The sequence below is a fragment of the Lissotriton helveticus genome, chromosome 8 (assembly GCF_964261635.1).
Source record: "Lissotriton helveticus chromosome 8, aLisHel1.1, whole genome shotgun sequence".
Lineage (NCBI taxonomy): Eukaryota > Metazoa > Chordata > Amphibia > Caudata > Salamandridae > Lissotriton > Lissotriton helveticus.
Window position 1 is genome coordinate 1,170,558,068 of NC_136069.1, and position 23,951 is coordinate 1,170,582,018.

Genomic DNA, 23,951 nt, shown 5'->3' on the forward strand with positions numbered 1-23,951 from the left:
GGGGTAAAAATTACTATTCTCACTCCAGAGAGTGCAACAGTAGGGAAAGTGTTGGATAGTGTAGGGGTAAAAATTACTATTCCAACTCCAGAGAGTGTAACAGTGGGGAAAGTATTGGATAGCGTAGGGGTAAAAAATAATATTCCAACTCCAGAGAGTGCAACAGTAGGGAAAGTGTTGGATAGCGTAGGGGTAAAAATTACTATTCCAACTCCAGAGAGTGCAACAGTAGGGAAAGTGTTGGATAGCGTAGGGGTAAAAATTACTATTCCAACTCCAGAGAGTGCAACAGTAGGGAAAGTGTTGGATAGCGTAGGGGTAAAAATGACTATTCCCACTCCAGTGAGTGCAACAGTAGGGAAAGTGTTGGATAGCGTAGAAGTTAAAAGTAACATACTTATAAATAAATAAATATTTTCAAATATTTAAAAAAATAATTATTAAATAAATATAAACTATTTACAAATACCAATACATAATTATTAAAAACATAATTACCAATATATAATTAAGTAAAAATAACTTAATAATAAATACTAATTAATAATAATTCATTACCAATTAATAATTAACAATAATATCATTAAGGAAAACAATTAATTAAAATAAATTATTAATTACATTTAAATGACTTCCCTATTCCCCTATAAACCCATAACCCGCTACAGAACATAATTATCAAAATAATCAATTAATTAAAATGAATTACCAATTAATTACAATTAATTACCAATTAATTAAAATTAATGTATAAATCCTAAAAATTAATAATTCTTGTAGTATAATTAAATTACTTCCAACCCTATTCCTCTATAAACCCACAACCCGCTACGGTACTAAAATACAAAATTTACTTTAAGTACATAAAAAAATACATATTAAAAACATAATATTATACATAAAAATTATATAAAAATCGATATTAGTAACATCGATATTACTAACATCGATATTAGTAACATTGATATTACTAACATCAATATTAACAAAATCGATATTACTTACCTTCGAAATTCTGTCCCATCGATGTTAAAAATATCGATATTACTTACCTTCTATATACTGTCACTTCGATATTTAAACATCGACATTATTGTATGTCGATATTTAAAAATCGATATTTTGTCTGCCTACCTTTAGAAAAATAACTAGTTTGTTGGCACAAGTCAAGGGCCATGGATTGAGTCAATGGAATAAACAAACAAAATATTTGATTCTATAAATAATTCAATATATCAACTCAATTTCAGTTATTGTTAATTACATAACATTATCATGTCATACTTTGTGGAGCTATGCAGTGATTACACTACGAGACTGGCTCTCTCATTATCTTTTCCAAAGACGGCGACGGAGTGCCCTGTCTGCCAAACTGAAGGTCCACGTGTCTAATTAACAGATGGGTGGACCTTAAATACCTAATCAACAGAGACTACTTTGTACACTGAGGTAAATCAGTTGGGATGGGGGAGTACTTTACTCCCGCCATACTGAGGGTCCTACGCCAGCCAAGTTTTTAGCAATGTCTGCCACCCCAGGGTCATCTCTTAACATTGACATGAACTGCAATGGTTTCTGTCAATGTATTATGGGCCTTATTTATGAAGGCCTGCGTCACTTTTGCGCCGCCTTTGCTTCATTTTTAGCATAAGTAATGCACCATGTTGCGCCATATTTACGAAGTGACTCATCTAAGCAGATGCGTCACTTTGTAAACCCCTGCGCTACATTCCTGCGCTACATCATACCTGTGTCAGGTATAATGCATGTAGGGTGGGCGTTCCCCCGCAAGAAAGGGTCCCGCATAGGATTGGCGCAGTGAAATCTATAAGATTTCACTTCGCCACTTCTAGGACGCCAATGCGTCAAAACCTAACGCCTGCCTCATGGCAGGCGTAAGGGTGGCACAGGACCTTTCACATGGGGCTTACCCCATGTGAAAGGAACATTTCTCGAGTTGCGTCACGCTTCGACACAACTCCAGCAATGCGCCATAATTGCGCTGACAGATACGTCAGTAATACTGACGTATCTGTCATTCCTTGTGACATGATGAGTCATACAGTAAATATGACACATCAATGGTGTCGCAAGGAGGGTGCACTGAGAAGTATTACATTGCTGCTTTCACCCACCGATGCAACACTTCTCATTACTGAGGCCCTAAAATTTACCATCTAAATGATGGCACAGTTATTGAAACTTTTACCATGCTTTTGTATTTTCAAAAACAAAATGCCCTAGCGGGATTTTATTTTTAAAACACAAAAACTAATGAAAGCTCACACCACAGTAATTGTCTCCCATGGTGTGGGGGTCATGTTGCAGTTATCGGTGTCCCTACCACTTGGTTTCACCTTTTATGTGGCGGAAAGAGGCAGTGAAAACTGGACATTCGACTGCTCACTGTAAATCGGGTTTGCGGTCGAATCACCAAACCTCCAACGGCCCTTACTCCATCAGGCCATCGGAGGAGTATGTCAGTGACAGATACAGTGTAATCTCTGTTGCTGACATACTTATTACAGGCAGACCTTTAGTTTGGTAGAGAGAGTACTCTTTCTCCATTGCGTTAGAGTACCCTCTCCACCAATCTCTAAGTCAGCCCCTATACTTTTTGTATGACCCAATGGAGTAAGGGTCGTCAGAGGCATGGCCATTCGACTACCCACCCTATTTATAGTGGGTGGTCGAATGGACAGTTTTCACTGTCCATCACTGCCGGGTCAAACCTGGCAGTTAAGGGCAGTTAAAAGTGCAAAATGACCCCTACACCATTAGAGACAACTCCCATTGTGTGAGGCCCAATTGTTTCTTTTTTCTTCCCCAAAACCAAGATTTTGTTTTTGTAACTCCAAAAACATTGAAAAAATGTAATGGGAAGTATCTTCATGTTAACAGAGCCGTCTGTTTAAACCTCCGGGCCGGCGGACATCTCTAAATTCGGATTATGGTTACTCTGCCAGAGTGGCTGAGTATTTTACTCTATCATCCTGACAAAGTAATTACTGTACTTCAAAGTCTAAGTCAGCCACTAAATCCAGACATCATTCTAATCAGGAAATCCACTCATTGGTGGTAAGTGCCCATTTCTGGTGAGATACTGTTTCTCCCAGATGGTCCATGTAGGGTTTACCTGGGGCTTAAGGAGGGTGGCCATTCTTATTCATCATTGCCTTCCCTTACACATAAAAAAACCATGGTGGATATTAAGGGGCATTATGTAGTATCTCAATAAGGTGGTTGTCTGTTGCTTAGATTATAAGGAAGTTTGGGTCTCACATAGTGAGGCCGAAGTGCCCTTGGTTGATTCTTCAATGCTCTCAGCCTGGCAGATGTCTGGCGAGCACTTTACCCCAAAGAACAATGTTTTACATGTTATTATGCCAATCATAAAATGCTTTCAAGAATAGAGTACCTATTGGTGCAGAATGCTGATGTGAAGAAAGTAGTTAATATTCGGATACTGACCTTATCAGGCCACACACACTAATCAATGGTGCTGACCATAGAATTGAGACCTGTGACGGAAAGGTCTGGCTGGCATCTTAATGCCTAGTGGCTAAATGACGCAGAGTGTAAATCTCACATAGTAGAAGAAACAAGTAGTTTGACTGCAATCGAGATACAGTAGACTAATCTGGTGTACTCTGGGTGACTTATAAGGCCACTATGAGAGGTGATCTCTTTAGCTATACAATGGGAAGAAACTGAAACCACCAATAACAAATACTTCTGAACAAATCAGTCACGTTACTTAAGTGATTGACTAACAAGATACACTGGCCACTGATACCAGTAATATTGCATGTACGTTTGCATCATTCTATAGGGATATTTACAAGCAGAAGGAATCTCCCATCTCTGAAGATCTAAAAGAGCTTGATGAATAATCTTTCACTGAAGTTTCTAACCTCTGAGAGTGCAAGCTCTTGAAAGATGTCATTACAAGTGAAGAGGTTGTGGCTGTCAAGTGTCAGCTACAACCAGGTAAAACCCACAGGGCCATATGGGTTCCCTGCTTAATTATTCTTGAAAGCCTCTCAACCAAAAAAGTGAATCTTATTAAGAGTTTGTTGGAGGAGGCGATGATCATTGGAGAGCTTCTGTTTGGTTGGAGACTAGCAGAAATTGTGGTGAGTCCCAAGCTGGGGAGGCCACCGAGAGGTGATCCTCTTAACGTCTCATCTCACTCCTAAATATCAAAGTAAAGATCTTGGCAAAAACCCTGGCTAATCACTTGGTGTAATTAAACTGCTCTCTGGTTTGCCCTGACCAGTCAGGATTGATGCCAGACAGAACTACTAGACATAACATATGGCATCATTTATGATGCCTTGACCATGGCGATTCAAGTGGACGCCTTTTGGTGCCTTTCATGGATGATTTTGAGAAGGTCTTTGATATGATGGTGGTTTGGAAATATTTACACTGTTACACATAAACACTGACGCTGTCTCTAACAAGTACGGTAGATCTTGATTAGGCTGGCGGGTGACAACCAAGCCTGATATCACCAGGTGGCCGATGGTTGAGCCCCCAGTGTCTGGAGACCTGGTGAAAAAGTATGGATCATTGTATGACACTAGAGTTGCCGGTTTACGAGGCTCGGGGGTGTCCACAAAAACATTCCAAAATATGGGGGGACTGGTGCCAGTATAGGAAGATACTGCTGAATATTTTCTCAAGCCAAAGCCAAACTGTAGCTGCTCTTACAGTGTAAGGAAATAGGTGTTGGGCGATCTGTGTTGGGCGATCAAGCCTTCCATCAATGTCTAATGTTTTAAAGATTGCATCTGGCATTGATTATTCACAATGTTTGCTACCTTTTGCCGTGTGTTTCCTAAATATCTTGAATTAAATGTGTCAAGTGTGTGTTTTCAGAGTCTCTTCAGAAACGTATAATGTTGTCCAGACACAAGGGAGCACGCAGTATAAGTCACAGCAATGTAGCACTCCAAGCCTGAAAGGGTATTACTTTGACTTCTACTGGGTGCTCTCTTGTGTCTGGACTAAGATATACCTCTCTGAAGAGCTTATAACAAGAGCAAAACACGTGCCAGGGATTCTTTTTATTCATTCCACGTCGGCTTGAGTGGTATTTTACAAATCCAAAGCTGTAATACTGTGCCTGGAGTGGTAGAAGTCTTTTGTCATTTTTCAACTCGGCATGGATGACACTAACTAATCCTATGCTTAAAGGCTTTGGTGTAAAAATGGCAAAATACTTTGCCACTTTCTAGCTTGGCATGGATGGCACTGTGCTAATCCTATGACTAAAAACTGCTAGAAAAGCAGACATTTGTGGTGAGCAGATTCAAAGTGTCGCTGGTGTTGTGGGTATTCTATATAGGAGCTGCACCCCGCCTAAATATGGGAACTACCCAGGGTTCCTTTCTTGCTTTTTGTATATATATTAATAAATGTATGAATGAGCTTTGGCTCCTCTTGGAGGTCCAGTACTCTCTCACCACATGCTTTTGCCTATTTTGTGTAGCATTCCACTTTCCAGAAAGTTCTTCTACCAAACTGCACGAGGGACTATGATTGTATGACACTAAAAAACACTTGCTCTATAAACATCGACATCCAGCTGTCACACATGAGTTCATAACTTGCAGTGGAAGAATAATATGTTATAATGATAGAGGCACGGAATATGTTTGAACTAATTTAGTTATCTTTCTTGGAATGTGTAGGAAGGTAGATCCCTGACTATGGTTGCCCCCAACTTTTTGCCTGGTGTTTTGCTGGTTTTCTGACTTAGTTGACCTGGGACCCTGCTATTCAGGGCCCCAGGCCTACTGCTCTCTCTGTAAAATGGATTCCATGTACCTTAGGTACATATCTAAATTGGATACTGAGTCACCTTGTCAGTCCCTGTACAGTGTACCTTAGGTACCCAGGGCATAGGTGTACCCAGGGCCTACCAGGGGCTGCAGCATGTATTATGCCACCCCTGGTTGGCCATCCAAAACTGACACAACTGGCTGCACGACAGCTGGGGCAAGGTGGTGTACTCACCCTTTGCTTTAGATATAGTATACCTATATCTAACCCTAAAATGGACACACAGATCTCCTATCAGTCACTCCTATGGCAGGCCTTAACAATCCTGGAGGCAGAGTGCTTGGAATCGTGTGAGATAGTGCTCTGGCATGAGCTGAGCCTGTCTGCGGCTTTCGGGATCCATCCCTTAGCCGTTTCCATGATATCGCATACCATATACTCTTAAGTGCATTATAATCCTCGCGGTTATATGCCAACTCTGGTATCGCTTTATCAAAACATGTCGAGTAAGGTGTCATACGAATTGGAATACTAACCCCTCGCCAATTCTGGCGACGGGGTTAGCATTCCACCCTTCTAGAGGGACACGACATGTATGTAACCCCTAACCCCGGTTAAAGTCAAACAGAGCCTCAGCTCCACAAAATGGATGCTGCCACCGAGACACAAGTCTGCCCTCCTGCTGCTGGGAGTCCTCCCAGAGCAGGAGATAAGGACAAAGGGTTTCCTGCCAGGGGCGGTGCCAGCACCGTCCCAGACAGGGTTTTGTGTATTGTAGGTAGGCAGGGCTACAGAGGAAGGTGACTGCACGTGGCACCCCGGTGCTCACTGTGCATAGGCCGGCTTGAACCAGTTCCAGGGACACTCCAGACCCTGTGCTGGGGAAAAGCCCGCCAAGGAAGTGGGTGTAACCACCCCCCTCCTGGTCCCACCCATAGGGCAGGACCTAGTCGCGTGCCAGCCCCCTTTTCCCAGATAAAGGTAGAGACTGGCCCCCTTCCAAATCAGATCATCTTTGAATCCTGAAACTACTTTCTACGAAAGGAACTCAAGACTTCTTCCTAAGATTTCTCCCTTGTGGCTAAGGAGTAGTCACCCTGCATCCGCAGGCACCATCTGAAGAACACTGCGGTCTGCTGCAAGTCCTTCCTCCGGAATCCGACTGCCCAGCTCGACGAGAACCGGCTTCCCTGGCACCTCTGACCTCTACCCACCTCTACAGCCCAGCTGAGAATCGTGGGTGCGACGAGACCTCGAGGGACCGGCCATCTGCAAGACTGCACGACTTCTGCACAGCAAGCCCGCCGAGTAAATTCCTGGTGAGTGCTTTGGGGTCCGAGAAGCCCTGACCCTGAGCAGCTCCAGCACCGAAGTGCAGCCTCCCAGCATCTCCACGATCTGCGTGGGGCCCTTCTGCTTTTTGCTGCTCACCGCGTTGTTTGGCTACTAGCCTGCTGGCTTGTGGCCTTCTGAACGACGCCCGACGACATTTCTGCTGCTGGTCTGGTTGCTCCAGGCTGGCCCTTGCTCCCTTCCAGAAGAGGAGCACCCCGGACCCTCCTGGTCCACTCAAGATGCCATTTTGAGTCCACCGCGTGGGCTTGAATTAGCCAAGGCTTGTTGCCCAATCCTGGGTGACTTCGACGCCGACAGCTTCAACCATCGTGGGACAGCTCGCCTCTCCATCCTGGTCGCCGACAACGCCTCCTGGTCCGTGAGATCTGCAGAGCCAGCGTCGCCCACTCACCTAGTCGAGGTGACTGCCATCCGGTGCCCTCCTGGTGCCCACTGACTACTGGCTAGTAGTCACAAACTTGGACCCCTCTGCTTTCAGGTGTCATCCCCCTTCGATCCAGGCTTGGATCGCTCGAACAATCTTCACTGGTCGCCTGCCAGCAACTCCTTTCTTCCAGGCTCCTGGTCCGGCAACGAGGATTCCCGACGTCTTTTGAGACCTATGCAGCTGCAGCCCCTGGGCTAGGTAACTTCGGCACTTCGGTGTCCCAGCATAGCCTCACTATTCAAGGGTCAGGATCCACTGTCGTTTTCTCCCTACCAGGTCGGGTTCGCCCGTGAACACTAACTTTGTGAATTCTAGCTCCCATAGACTTTGTCCCGCATCCCGCGTGAGAGTGCACACTCTGCACCCGAGTCCCCTGGGCCTCCTAGAAGTAATCTAACGATTCCCTAGTCAAGTCCTAGCGATTCCAAAGCCTATTAGTACTGTTACTTACCTGCTAGTAATTCGTATTCCACTTTCAGAGTATATGGTTTTTCGTGCCCCACCGGCATTTGTGTATACCGTGCTAACTTAAGTATTTTCGTAAGAGTTTTGTAGTGTGCCTAGCACCCTGTCCTCATAAAGAGTACAGGGCGGTTGTGATTCTAATAAATACACTGTTTATTTTCATAACACTTGTGTGGTGTCCTTTCACTGGGTGTTCAAGGGGTAATGTGATGGTAAAACAGCTGGCTTAACACGCCCTCTAGAGTCTTAGCCTTAGACTGCTCGTATCCATGCTACTAGGATAGCTGGTCTATAAGGTTGACTTACAACCAATCATCAATAAGGGTTGTTTGGACTGATATATAGTGATCACTAGAATAGTGAGCACTGCACATCAGGCCAACTTCTCACATTGGTGGCAGCGGTGGGATTTGAGCTTGCTGTTGTTTTACCACACATGCCCTAAGAATATCTTGTGAAAGATCACATAAGTACTAAAGGTACATATAACTTAGCTTAGAATACTCTGAGTTCTACTGAACCAGCTGTTGTAGCTCCTAGGGCCTAGCACACCCTAAACTACAACTCTAGCAAGGGATCAGTAGGCAAACATATAGTGTAGGTAAGTGCACCACTTACACCTCACTAGAAAAGCATGTCTACCCAGGGAGAATCTACTGAGACTCCCCTGGTCAGTGTTGACCCTCCACAGGTCACTTCAAGATATGCAGCTCTCAGTTTCCAGGAGATGAGACAAATCTGTGTCTCCAGGAAACTGAAGCAGGGGTCTAACCCCACCATTCCCTTTCTGATAGGTCTCTTAGAGACATATGATGCCAGAAAGATTTCTCAGTTACATGAGAATATGCCAGCCTTAGAGGGAACCTCTGGGGATCCAGACCTCCCCAACACTGCTACTGCAGTTGAGGAGGAGGATCAAGAGGAACTCTCTGGGGATGAGGTAGACAAAGGTCTTGAGGTAGTCACAAGGCTAACTAGGGCCAACTTAGACTTACTTGGGCTAGGATCTGGGGGACCCCCAGTACTAACCCGAAGTGGGCCTAACCTTGGAGTTAGGAGAGATAGATCTCCTTCTAGGGACTCCATTAGATCTCTGCACTCTAATGCCTCTTCTCAGGGGAGAAGGAACTCTCCCCAGAGGAGATTGACTTCCCCTCAGAGAAGAGAGCATGAAGCAAGGATGAGACAAGCTAGACTGAGGATTGAAAGGGAAGAACTTGCCCTGGCCAAAGAAAAGCTTGCATTTGCTAGAGAGCAGCAGATGAGTGGGTTAGCTCCCACTGGTGGCAGCAATCTCCCAAGAGAAAAAGAGAAGGGTTTAGATACTAAACACCTGACTAAGATAGTGCCCCCCTTTAAGCAAGGGGATGACATCCAGAAATGGATGGCTGCTTTGGAGAGGGCCTGCACTGTGCAGTGCATTCCCCAGAGCCAGTGGGCAGCTATACTGTGGCTCTCCTTTGATGGCAAAGGTAGAGATAAGCTCCTCACTACTAGAGTTGAGGATGCTAACAATTACCAGGTCCTGAAAAATGCACTAGTTGATGGGTTTGGCTTAACCACTGAGCAGTACAGGTTGCTGTTCAGAGACACCCAGAAACTCAGTCTCAGGACTGGTCTGACTTTGTTGATTGTGCCACTAAGGCTTTGGAAGGCTGGCTACTGGGTAGCAAGGTTACTGACTTCACAGGATTGTATAATCTTATTATGAGAGAGCAAGTCTTAAATAATTGTCAGAACCAGTTATTACACCAGCACCTGGTAGACTCTGATCTGACCTCTCCACAGGAATTGGGTAAGAGGGCAGACAAATGGGTCAGAACCAGGATTAGGCCCAAGAACCAAGGTGGTGACCAGAAAAAGGAATCAACCAAGCCTCAAGAGAAGGGTGGGAATAAATCTACAGATCAAACCACATCAGGGCCCCAAAAATCCTCTGAGGGGGGTGGGTCCCAGAATCCTTCCAATAACCAGAAGAAGCCTTATTGTTACCCCTGTAAACAGGTGGGTCATTTAAAGACTGACAGCAGTTGCCCAAAGAATAACAATAAGGAGAACATACCCCCAGGTAACATTCCCAAACCTCCTGTTACTACTAGTAGTAATCCCCCAGGTGGTGGGAGTGCCCCCAAGAATTTGGGTGCATTTACTTTGGGAGTTCCTGGGGACTCTGGCCTAACCAGGTCCCCAAACTCAGATACTCTTGTCTGTGAGACTGGCATGGGGTTTGCCAACTTCACAACTTGTCCCAACACTTTGGGTAAGTACAGACAGGAGCCCCTCATCAATGGAATGAAAGTTGAGGCCTACAGAGACACAGGGGCTAGCATCACCATGGTGACTGAGAGTCTAGTCCCCTCAAGGCAACTTTTACCTGGTGCCACATACCAGGTGGTAAACATTGATGGAGTGAAGAAAACTCATCCCATGGCAGTAGTAAATCTCAGCTGGGGAAGTGTCACTGGCCCCAAGAGAGTGGCAGTGTCATCCAACTTGCCTGTAGATTGCCTACTGGGGAATGATTTAGAGACCTCAGCCTGGGCTGAGGTAGAGCAAGAAACCCATTCTAGAATGGTAAACCCCCATGGTAAGGTTAGTGGGGCAGTGTTAGTCACAGCCCCAGTCCAAGATGTCCTCCCTGAACAGGTCAGGAGGGTTGTGCCAGTCACAACCCACTCTCAGACAACTTCCTTCCCAGAACAGGTTGTCAAGGCTGTCATGGTAACAGCCCACACCCAAACTGAGCCCCCTCCTGAAAAGGTTGGGAGAGTTGTGATGGCCACAGCTCAAACTCAGACAGAAGATAGTGTTGTGAAGCCTGAAACTATGGATCACTCCACTCAGACAGAGAGCATTGAGGAGGAAGAGAAATCTCCCTCCCACCAGACTTTAGGAAAAGATCAGCCTCCTCAGGGAACTGATCTGACCCCTTGTGAAGAAACTGCCACAGAGGTAGTCAGGCCTAGCCTGGCAGAACCCCTGATGTCAGTGGACCCTTCCAAGGTGGGACCCAGTCTTGAGCAGGTAACCTGCCCCTCTCTCCCCTGCCTCAGTCAGCCCAGGGCTGTAGAGGTCAGGGAGGCCAGTGTTGGACCCCAAAGGGCCCCCTGTCCAAAAGAATCTCCCAATCAACAGATTAAGGGCACTGAAGCTAGTAGTCCTAGCCAAGTGAAAATAAAACACACTCCTGAGGGATCCCCCTTAAAATTAGTTAGGGACCTCCCCCAGATGGACACTGCTGGGCACAGCCAAACTTGGGACCTGAGGGCCCCAGACCTGACCTGTCCCTCCAGTAAGCCAAACAGAGGGACCCAACCTCCAGCTGTAGGTAGCCAGAGGTTGACCCTGAGAGCCCAAAACAACTCAGTCTTGGAAAGAAAGGCCTCTTTGGTGGAAAATGATTGGAGGAAGCTGAGCCCAAAATTAGTGGAGCCTCACTTCAGTACTCCATTTCAGCACCAGCCTTTTACTTTGCCAAAACACACCACAGGTAGAGATTCCCTATGGTGGAGACCCTCAGACACCCTTAGGGTGAGGGATTGCTTAGTGGATCATGAGATAGGGGGTAACCATGCCAGTGCTGGTACTTCCTTATATGGCCACTCAGGCAATATAGGCTTACCTGGCAAGGCTAGCCTTATCTCCTTTCGTTTGGGGGGGGGTTATGTAGGAAGGTAGATCCCTGACTATGGTTGCCCCCAACTTTTTGCCTGGTGTTTTGCTGGTTTTCTGACTTAGTTGATCTGGGACCCTGCTATTCAGGGCCCCAGGCCTACTGCTCTCTCTGTAAAATGGATTCCATGTACCTTAGGTACATATCTAAATTGGATACTGAGTCACCTTGTCAGTCCCTGTACAGTGTACCTTAGGTACCCAGGGCATAGGTGTACCCAGGGCCTACCAGGGGCTGCAGCATGTATTATGCCACCCCTGGCTGGCCATCCAAAACTGACACAACTGGCTGCACGACAGCTGGGGCAAGGTGGTGTACTCACCCTTTGCTTTAGATATAGTATACCTATATCTAACCCTAAAATGGACACACAGATCTCCTATCAGTCACTCCTATGGCAGGCCTTAACAATCCTGGAGGCAGAGTGCTTGGAATCGTGTGAGATAGTGCTCTGGCATGAGCTGAGCCTGTCTGCGGCTTTCGGGATCCATCCCTTAGCCGTTTCCATGATATCGCATACCATATACTCTTAAGTGCATTATAATCCTCGCGGTTATATGCCAACTCTGGTATCGCTTTATCAAAACATGTCGAGTAAGGTGTCATACGAATTGGAATACTAACCCCTCGCCAATTCTGGCGACGGGGTTAGCATTCCACCCTTCTAGAGGGACACGACATGTATGTAACCCCTAACCCCGGTTAAAGTCAAACAGAGCCTCAGCTCCACAAAATGGATGCTGCCACCGAGACACAAGTCTGCCCTCCTGCTGCTGGGAGTCCTCCCAGAGCAGGAGATAAGGACAAAGGGTTTCCTGCCAGGGGCGGTGCCAGCACCGTCCCAGACAGGGTTTTGTGTATTGTAGGTAGGCAGGGCTACAGAGGAAGGTGACTGCACGTGGCACCCCGGTGCTCACTGTGCATAGGCCGGCTTGAACCAGTTCCAGGGACACTCCAGACCCTGTGCTGGGGAAAAGCCCGCCAAGGAAGTGGGTGTAACCACCCCCCTCCTGGTGCCACCCATAGGGCAGGACCTAGTCGCGTGCCAGCCCCCTTTTCCCAGATAAAGGTAGAGACTGGCCCCCTTCCAAATCAGATCATCTTTGAATCCTGAAACTACTTTCTACGAAAGGAACTCAAGACTTCTTCCTAAGATTTCTCCCTTGTGGCTAAGGAGTAGTCACCCTGCATCCGCAGGCACCATCTGAAGAACACTGCGGTCTGCTGCAAGTCCTTCCTCCGGAATCCGACTGCCCAGCTCGACGAGAACCGGCTTCCCTGGCACCTCTGACCTCTACCCACCTCTACAGCCCAGCTGAGAATCGTGGGTGCGACGAGACCTCGAGGGACCGGCCATCTGCAAGACTGCACGACTTCTGCACAGCAAGCCCGCCGAGTAAATTCCTGGTGAGTGCTTTGGGGTCCAAAAAGCCCCGACCCTGAGCAGCTCCAGCACCGAAGTGCAGCCTCCCAGCATCTCCACGATCTGCGTGGGGCCCTTCTGCTTTTTGCTGCTCACCGCGTTGTTTGGCTACTAGCCTGCTGGCTTGTGGCCTTCTGAACGACGCCCGACGACATTTCTGCTGCTGGTCTGGTTGCTCCAGGCTGGCGCTTGCTCCCTTCCAGAAGAGGAGCACCCCGGACCCTCCTGGTCCACTCAAGACGCCATTTTGAGTCCACCGCGTGGGCTTGAATTAGCCAAGGCTTGTTGCCCAATCCTGGGTGACTTCGACGCCGACAGCTTCAACCATCGTGGGACAGCTCGCCTCTCCATCCTGGTCGCCGACAACGCCTCCTGGTCCGTGAGATCTGCAGAGCCAGCGTCGCCCACTCACCTAGTCGAGGTGACTGCCATCCGGTGCCCTCCTGGTGCCCACTGACTACTGGCTAGTAGTCACGAACTTGGTCCCCTCTGCTTTCAGGTGTCATCCCCCTTCGATCCAGGCTTGGATCGCTCGAACAATCTTCACTGGTCGCCTGCCAGCAACTCCTTTCTTCCAGGCTCCTGGTCCGGCAACGAGGACTCCCGACGTCTTTTGAGACCTATGCAGCTGCAGCCCCTGGGCTAGGTAACTTCGGCACTTCGGTGTCCCAGCATAGCCTCACTATTCAAGGGTCAGGATCCACTGTCGTTTTCTCCCTACCAGGTCGGGTTCGCCCGTGAACACTAACTTTGTGAATTCTAGCTCCCATAGACTTTGTCCCGCATCCCGCGTGAGAGTGCACACTCTGCACCCGAGTCCCCTGGGCCTCCTAGAAGTAATCTAACGATTCCCTAGTCAAGTCCTAGCGATTCCAAAGCCTATTAGTACTGTTACTTACCTGCTAGTAATTCTCATTCCACTTTCAGAGTATATGGTTTTTTGTGCCCCTCCGGCATTTGTGTATACCGTGCTAACTTAAGTATTTTCGTAAGAGTTTTGTTGTGTGCCTAGCACCCTGTCCTCATAAAGAGTACAGGGCGGTTGTGATTCTAATAAATACACTGTTTATTTTCATAACACTTGTGTGGTGTCCTTTCACTGGGTGTTCAAGGGGTAATGTGATGGTAAAACAGCTGGCTTAACACGCCCTCTAGAGTCTTAGCCTTAGACTGCTCGTATCCATGCTACTAGGATAGCTGGTCTATAAGGTTGACTTACAACCAATCATCAATAAGGGTTGTTTGGACTGATATATAGTGATCACTAGAATAGTGAGCACTGCACATCAGGCCAACTTCTCACAGAATGATATGGTTAAAAGAGTTTGTAATATCTAAAAATGTGGAATGAAACATCTCTTTAGGTTTTGGGATAAACTATGTAGTTTTGTATGATATGTATCGTTTTTTTACATGTGTGCTTGTATGCGATAAATGCTGATAATACGGAAATAGTACCAGCCATAACAATTATTTATTTTAGAAAAGTTATTAAAGAAAAAAGAAGCACCCATATTAAACAATTCCTCTTCTTTTATTTAGGAGGGTGTGTTACAGCAACCGATATGCCAGATGTGCTCGGCAATCTGCAATTCAACCTATTGAGGAATACCCGAAACAAAAGTGTACATAAACCGGAAGTAAAAGAGCTGATGTGGGGAAGTGACGTGGAATGGGCATTCCCAAGAGACACCTGTCTCTATGACTACGTTTTGGCTGCGGATGTCGTCTACCACCATAACTTTATGGATGAGTTGCTGTCAACCATGAAGTATTTGTGTCAGCCAGGGACAGTGTTACTATGGGCAAATAAGTTCAGACTAAACACAGATTTTGAGTTTTTGGAAAAATTCAACGCTGCATTTGATACAACAGTGCTGGCAGAATTTCCAAGCCTGGAAGTGAAGGTGTTTAAAGCCACAGCAAAAGTGGAACCCTTTAGAACAAAGGCATAGGTCATTAACGGTGGAACTTAAAATGGGAGAAGAGTTTATAATTTTATAATGTGGATTCAAGAGAGGGAAACATAAACAGGATTGTGTAAATGTTTTTGTGTGCAATATTTTCCACAAAGTGCTCTGCCTTTACAAACCACAAAATTAAAATGGTAAGTTCTTATACAACAGCAGTGCCAGTGGAGGGCAACACACCTGTAGGTAGAAGGATTCATACTGAAGCTAAACAGCAAGATTTGAATCAAACCTCCCTCTAGAGTCTGACTCTGCATAAGCCTCTCGAAACTTCAATCCCAGACGAACCATTGGAGCCAAATACAGCCATATAAGGACCCGTGACACATATATTATACTCCATAAGCATATGAAGTGAATCGTTGCATGAAAGTTTGTTGTGCATGGTTAGCGGAGTGTTCTTTTTTAGTCTGACCTATGAGTAGATTTTTTGATGTTATACGTGATGCTCGGAAGAGTCCTCCAGATGCCATAGCAGCATGAAATAGGATGCAATGAGTGTGGGATCGGTTCGCTGACTGCTTATGCAAACCAGTATAATGCACCGTCTGAAGTTACTTACATCATGGTTTGGCAATCGTCCAGGTCTTTATTGTCACTTCTAAGTAAGTGCTGATGTTCTCAGTTCTCTTCTGCAACATGTTCTAGAGCATGCATGTCTGTATAAAGAAAAAACTCCGACCAATGGGATTTCCGAATAGGGGAATGGTGAGCAGTGGTATCTAGACTTCTGTTGAAGGAAGGAATGCAGTAAGAGGCAGACCACTCATTATGAGATCCAATGGAGGTCAATGGAATGATAACTCTTTCACCATGCATTCACCATGAGTCCCAATATGAGCAACCTTCCTGACAAAGATGTGTGCATGACTATTTGGTCTTGATGGCTAAGCTGCCTGAAGGATTCTTCTTTCACAATTGCAATCTTCGGTCCGCCATTAAAGTTTGTTCATCACCAACATGTGAATCAGTGTCTAAGCGTTGGGACTGGTAAGCCAAAAATTGCCACTGAATTCATCTCATCCACAGCCAAGCTCGCGGAGGAAGCAAAATACTCTATTATACTTTATATGCACAAGAAGAAAACCTCATCTGAACCTGACACTTTGGACAGAAAAACAAAACTATACGCATCATGCCATTACCACCTTTCTTAATGGGGTTGTTGCTGTGCTTTCACTGCCCTCTTATTGCCCTTGGTAGCGACACAGTCTCAAACAACAAACATATACTGTATATAAGATCCTATTTTTCTTTTAACTTGAAATACTTTCGAAGATCTCACCAGAAGTGCTCCTCTGATTGTTCAGTTCTAGAGAAAGCAGGGATACTCAAACATTTAGTAAACAAGGAAGTGCGGCCAAACCTCAGCCCACCTGCCATATTCCGCAGAGTAACAGTTTCAATTTTTTTTAGTATGGAGCAATGGGGGTGTTAGACAATCTTCCTGAAAACCCATTTCTTTGTGCTCTGCAGCACCCAAGGGTCTGCGATCAATCTCTCCCATTCCAAAAATAAACAAGCATTGTCTTTGCCAATAGGTCTCAGCTCTAAAAGGGCGAGTTACTGGCTTTGTCAATGGTTTTTTGGTGTTTACATATTAAGGAAGCGTTGTTTTCAGTCATATTCCACTAACACAGAGCTCAACCATCCAGTGAAGGAGTTGAAATGGCTACTCGTCTACTTTAGTCAGTTGCAGATTTTTAGCAAATGGCTTTTTCAAACATTTGGAATCTGCTGTGAACAGTATTACAAACCGGTTCTAAAGCCACTATTTTTGAGAATTTACAATGTTGAAGATTACTGAGATTTTGCTGCCAAGACTCAGATTCCTGACCACTTAAGACAGAGGAACCAGAATCATCAAATGAAGGCTGGCCCCCAAAATCTCCCTTGAGGACAGATATGCTCATCCCTCCACATAAACACTTCGCCCATCACAAATTTGAGAGACACTGCAAAATCTTCTGTATGCCCTGTGAGGAATAATGGCAAGTGTGCAATATGGGAAACATCCTTTACATCTCGGTGATTACACCACGATGCAGTTGCAACGCAGCCATTACAACACAAGAGTTACATCGACTTGCGCTGGATGGAACTATAACCTAAGGAATAGTAAGATTTACTATTCCAACATCTTCCCTACTGTACGTAGACTCGTGTTGGAATAGTAAATCTTACAATTTCTAAGTCCAGGGCCCTCCAGCGCAAGTCGTTGTAATGACTTGCGTTGTAAAGACTGCAATGAAACATTCAGCAATCATTTTGATCGCATTGATCCATCACATATTACTCTGATATATATATATATATATATATATATATATATATATATATATATATATATGCCTTGTCTCTTCTCACCATAGTTACCACGGCTGAAGTCACGACACAGCAACAGGTTCAGTTCATAAAAGTAGTTTATTCGCACACCATGTGCAAAATAACGTGCATCAAGTAACGGACAGCCTACGTGTTTCGGCTACTCCTAGCCTTCCACTGGACCATAGAGTCCTTGGGTCTAGACCTCATTTTTAAAGTGCATTAGTGTAAGTACCCTCTTCCCTTTCCATGGTCATCTAGACCATCAACCCTGCACAGTTCTTACTGGCTTTCCAACGCAGCCATTTTACATTTTAACGTTTCCGTAAAGTACTCTAGCTGTTCAAAATTGCTCAAAGCCAAATTATAGTTTATACATATATACATATTAACATTTAAACAGTTTTATGCTTCCCATTCTTTTGTAGTATTTTCGATTTTCTAACAGTTCATGAACCAATGATTCTCGAATATATTCAGTAAAGTACTCTACTACTTCCACAAGTTTGAGCAAAATTATTTTTTAACATTGTTTTCAATTAAGTTATTATTATCACGCTGGTTTATATGTACACTATTTACATTTTAGTAATTACTATAAACAGTCTGTTTAGTGTTACATAATTGTGTACATACACATTAGTACCAGATTTATAGCGCATTGTTCATTGGATGAGGGGAATAAATGCTGAAGATTTCTGTAAAGTACAGGTTATTACATCCATAAATTTCTATCCTCATCACCCATGCCTTCTATGTTATTCCGCTTTTATCCATTTCCCTATTTCCTCGAGTACATTCTAACAACGATTCATGATAAACTTTATCAAAAAACCTGGGATGCTATGATACTTTGGCTTTGAATTCTGGCTAATGTGTTATACTTTGTTGTCCAGTTCCTAATCTCATCACATCTATTCACATATTTTTTTTCTCCCATGTTATTTACATATTTTTACATCTCTCTGTTTCGTGAACCAAATCTCTCATTGTCTCTACCATTTTCTCCTCTTATATTTATAAGTGTACAAATAGTTCGGCATCGAAGGTATGTCCATATGGGACCTCTGTCCCCATGCCTAGTATCATTCTGGATTCAAGTTTTCGAAGTTGTATTGTTCGATCTCCACCCCTTTCTGAGATTTTACTTACTTTGATTCCTAAATATTTCTGTAAGGCTTGGTTGCTCTGATGGTACTTGGCAAAATGTGTGGCCATCGGGTAGCTAGGGTCCTTGTTCTTGATTGCCCTTAAGTGTTGTAATATTCTTAATTTCAATTTATTGATCGTGCTCCCGATATAAAACTTATCACAGGGGCATTGTAGTCTGTACACCACACATTTTGATTCACACGTGATGTGATCCTTCATTTTATCTATTTTGCCATTTTGAAGTTTATACTCCTTGATGTTCACGCCATGATCACAGGCCTTACACTTATAACACTTCCAGAAACCAGGAGCTGTTAACCAAGCTCGTTTGTCTGGTTCTCTTAACTCAAGATGGCTTTGAGTTAAGATATCTCCTAGAGATTAAGTTTTCCGGTAAGCAATGCTTGGATAGATGGTTAAGATATTTTTCAAAGTTTCATCCAGGAGCAAGATTTTCCAATGTTTTTGTAATGCTCTTTTCATTTCACTACTTTGGTTGTCAAAGTCTATGATTAGTCTTGTCACTTCATTCTTTTGATCATTTTCATTGTCCATGATATTTTCAAACCTTTTGGTTTTTGGTACAAGCAAATCCACTCTCTTTTTCATGGCCGTCCTTGATTTTGCAGATGATATCACTTCTTCTGGATACCCCCTCTCCAGAAACCGTTGGCTCATTTTGTTTATTTAATCTTCTAGGTCCATTTCTTCAGAGCAGTTTCTATATATATATACGAAGTATCGTCACCTTCCCACAGGAGCCCCTTGATGGGCTGGAAAAGACAAGGAGTGGACCCACGATTTGCTGGTGCAAAGTTAAAGTAGTTTATTAATGCCCAGCGCTTCCGCCATGACGCGTTTCGCTTCTTCATAAAAGCTTGATCACATGACATACTACATGCATAACAGACAGACTCTTAAAGTGACAGTGCACCAATGGATTTCGACCAAAAAGCAGCATGGAAAATGGGAAGCATGGAGATAGAAAGTATACTGTGCAACATGACGTAAGAATTATATTTACAATAAAATACTGTTTAGAAAACATTGATAGACAGGGAACATATTGATAGGGCTCATTAAATAAATACACAAGTAAATAAATAAATAAATATTTACATATCGCACTGCCAGCAAGGATGAAGGGTGGAACACACTTGTAATCCTAATAACCCCTTTCATCCTCCTCATTTTGAAACTGGCAGTTTAACACATGGCCTCTAAATTTAAATTCCCAATTGTCACAGCTGCTAAATCCACTTTATATATTTCCTAAGTGAACTTGATATTCATACAGCCCACAGTGGGCCCTCGTTCATCATCTCCTTAAACATATTGCTTAGCATCTGCTATTTTCATAAAGCCCAAAGTGGGCATTTTTAATAACTTTAAAATCCATATAAAAACGAAAGAGTCAGCTGTATATTGAATATTAAAGTGCAAAACGTGCAAGCAAATGTGCAAAATGTACATAAAGGGCTTATTATTCTTAATCCTAAAAAATATTTTTCATTTATATATATATATATATATATATATACACGTTTCATTTCATCTAAATAATCAAATCAGAGGTGCGCACTTAATTCATACTACCATTAGAGTTGTAAAAAATCTGTTGGTAACATTCCTATATCAAAAAAGACAAACAGCCAAACTCATCAAATTTAGTAACAGTACAATATACAGGCAGCTTCTGAACAGTGGCGTTATGTAGGCACTAGATACAGGTGTAAAGATCTTCCCTATCATTCAATCCATTTGGACTCTTGCTGTCCAACTCCAGTATGTATTTTGTTTCCAGGAGACGGAGTTTAGCCTCACGATCTCCTCCTCTTCTAGATGGTAAGATGGAATCTATAACATAGTACTGGAGATAACTGGAATTGCCTGCATGCTTGTGTTCAAAGTGCCTGGCAACCGGATATGCCTGATCATGTCCGGTAATTGCCCGTATGTGCTGGAGTATCCGTTTGTGGGCAGGTAATCTGGTACTACCAACATACCATCACCCACACGGACACTCCAGCACATAGACCGCATAGTCGGTCTTACAAGACAACCTCTTAGATATGGCAATTGACTCCTTCTTAAAAGGGCTCATGTAATGCATTTTATTGATGCCAAATCGGCAGGCTTTACACTGGGGACACGTCTTGAATCCATTACTGAGAGACAACCACGTATTGGATATCGGGGGTTCCAATACATTCCTGGCCAAATCCTTGGCCATGGAACGGGACCTCCTAAAAGCGAGTAATGGTTTATTGGCTACTTCATGTCCAATAACCAGGCCACTCTTGACTAAATTCCAATTCCTGTACAGAATCTTTCTCAGTGCTCCGTGTTGACGATTGTAAGTTAAAATAATACGAGATGGAACACTAGAGTCACTGCCACTGCCTGTGTTATCTCTTATTTTCGGAGCCATGGCCTCTTCTCTGGTTACAATCTGAGTGCGTTTGATGGCCTTGGTGAGGGTCTGATTCGAGTAGCCCCTAGCTAGGAAACGCCTTCTGCTCTCGTCTTGTGCAGCCGCACATTCGGAGTCAGTGCCTCAAATCCTTTTAATCCGCAGCATCTCCCCGTAGGGGATACTACGGATCAAATGAGCGGGATGGTGACTGGCAGCATGTAGAACTGTATTACCCGCAGTGGGTTTCCTCTATAATTTTGTTGCTAGGGTATTGTTATCTACATAAATCTCCACGTCCAAAAAGCACACTGAGGTAGTGCTAATATTGGACGTGAAGCTTAAGTTCAAACTGTTGTTGTTAAGCTCCTCCACAAAAGCTACAGCACTGGATGTTGGCCCCTTCCACGCAAAGAACAAGTCATCTATGTATCGCAGATACGGGACAATGTTATCCTGTGTAATGGCTTGGTGTTGACCATGTAGAACCTGCTCCTCCCACAGACCCATGTGCAAGCACGCGGAGCTGGGGGAGAAGCAGGCCCCCATCGCCACTCCCCTGATCTGTTGATAAATGGCGTTATTAAACATGAAAAAATTCTGCTCTAGACACATCTGCGTCATACTCAATAACATTCTGTTATGGGTAGTAAAATTCATGGGCCGCATGTTAAAAAAAAATCAATAGCTTTGAGACCATCACAATGTCTTATAGACGTATATAACGCAGAGACGTCCAAAGTCATTAAAAGTAAATTGGGACCCCAAGACACCTGCTCCACTTTTCTTAAAAAATCAAAAGAGTCTTTGACATATGAATTTTTCCAAATTTTCCCATTTGCTAGCATAACTTCTTGGACTGGTTTGGCTATCTGACACACTTTGCAGTTGTAGCATTTCTTAAAGCCTTTTCCTTTTAACCATAATTTCTTGTCTTCTTTGAAAAAATGACTCTTGATTAGACGGTCTTTTAAGTCTAACCAAGAGTCATTTTTTCAAAGAAGACAAGAAAAAAACAGTCCAAGAAGTTATGCTAGCAAATGGAAAAATTTGGAACATTGAAGAACTCATCACATGCATGACACCATATGTGATTTATGTAATTGAATGCCCGTGTCAATTAAAATATGTTGGTAGCACCAAGAATGAATTGAAAAAGAGGATTCTGGAACATGTGAGGGCAACCGTACATCAAGATAGGAGCAATGCAGTTGCCAAACATATGGAGTCTAACCACAACAGTGAGTGGAAAAGCCTTAAATTGTATGGCATTGACACTGTAAAAAAGCCTGTGAGAGGAGGTAACAGAGAAATCATGCTGAGAAAGAAGGAATCAAGATATATTCTCAGTCTGCGAACCATGACTCCGCATGGGCTGAATCAGAGCGAGGAGATGTACATACATTTGTAAATGGACATATGGACAGATGACTTTATGAATTCTATGTAAATATGGCAGAACTAAAACAGTGATGTTTTTTCGCACCATGAATTTTGTTTAGAATTTGATTAATTATATAGCACACGTTTTTTTTACAAAGAATCTGGAAATGTGATGATCAAAAATTGTTTAAATTGGTAAAATAGCAATGGTTAAAATTATTACGAGAGATACAAAATTAGGTATACTTTTATGCGTAAACTTTACAAATGATTTTGACTAATAGATACGAAGGGCCACTAGAGGCATCAATTGATAATGCTTGAAATATTTATAAGAGATGAAATTCTGTGCATGAACAGTGAATACAATGAATTAGAAGCAGGTTTGAAGTTAAAACCAGGGTACATCTCTCAAAATACTGAGTTACCATTATTATTGTCAGAATGTTTACAATCATCACATAACAGAGATATCTTGAATCAATTTTTGTTTTTGATCATATAAGTTGAAAATAGTTTTGGGATTTTCACTGATTATTAGTTAACACTACAATAACCACATTGCCCCTGGGGGAGGAGGAGCCGGAAGATGTAACACATGAGCCTTAAATACGAATGAGAAGATGTGGGCGGCACGGTGAACAAGATCTCAGTAGGAGATCGAAAGGCGTTGGTGTTTGGAGTGTTTGGAGTTTGACAAAATAAATAATTTGAACTGATCTTTATGGAGTTTTGGTGTGCGACCCAAGTTCTTTTCGTTTGAAAGGAGATTACTACATTTACGGCGGTCTGCTCGACCGCGGGAAGACGCACGGCTGTTAAGCAGCGCCTGAACCGCGCAACCGAGCACAAAGGGTTTTATATATATATATATATATATATATATATATATATATATATATATCTATAGTGAAAGGAAAGGCAGAAGAGGCTATTTTTTATATTAAGGTTATTGCAGGTTCACACACACACACATATTTTGGAGACTCCAACAGGAAATACAACTGCCACTCTCAGGATATCGTAATCGTTCTTTAACCCCTTTGCCGCGGCGTGAATTCCTCCGCCGTGAGAGGGGGGCGGGGTTGGGCGTGACGCTGTGGTACTCATGACGGTTCCCGGCCATCACAAATCATGGTGGGTGTGTGCTAACGACGGCCGGGAGCCGTCAGAACTCCGCTCACTGATTAATTCTAACGCACAGCGGGGAATTAACAGCGCATGGGCGGAGCGGCAACGTTCTGATGACTCCCCGTCATGAGCACACGTCTACCGTGACTCATGACGGTCGGGAGCCATCAGGAGCACCGAACGGGTTAATCAGAACGTGCTGCAATCATAAATTACAGACGCGTTTCGGCTTGTGCCTTTTTCAATGTCAGTGCGCGACTCATGGGGCCATTCATTAAAACGAAACTTTAGATTAATTAATTGGATTGGCCACGGTTTAGAAATCAACAATGGACTAACTTGTTCATGCACGTAAATTGTAATGTGAATGCAGTCGCCATCTTAGTGTTGCAAAACATGATTAGAATCCTTACATAAAATAAAATTTATATCCTTACACACAC

At 43.8% G+C, this 23,951-nt stretch overlaps 1 protein-coding gene across 1 annotated transcript in view; it reads left to right on the forward strand.

Moving 5' to 3' along the window:
* LOC144773195 (protein-lysine methyltransferase METTL21C-like) overlaps window positions 1-23,106 on the forward strand; it is a 111,708-nt gene extending 88,602 nt beyond the window's left edge. Inside the window, exon 4 of the mRNA XM_078658082.1 lies at window positions 14,677-23,106. Within this exon, the coding sequence (XP_078514208.1) occupies window positions 14,677-15,089 (413 nt within the window). The 3' untranslated portion in view covers window positions 15,090-23,106. The remainder of the gene's footprint in view (window positions 1-14,676) is intronic.
* Window positions 23,107-23,951: the final 845 nt, after the last annotated feature.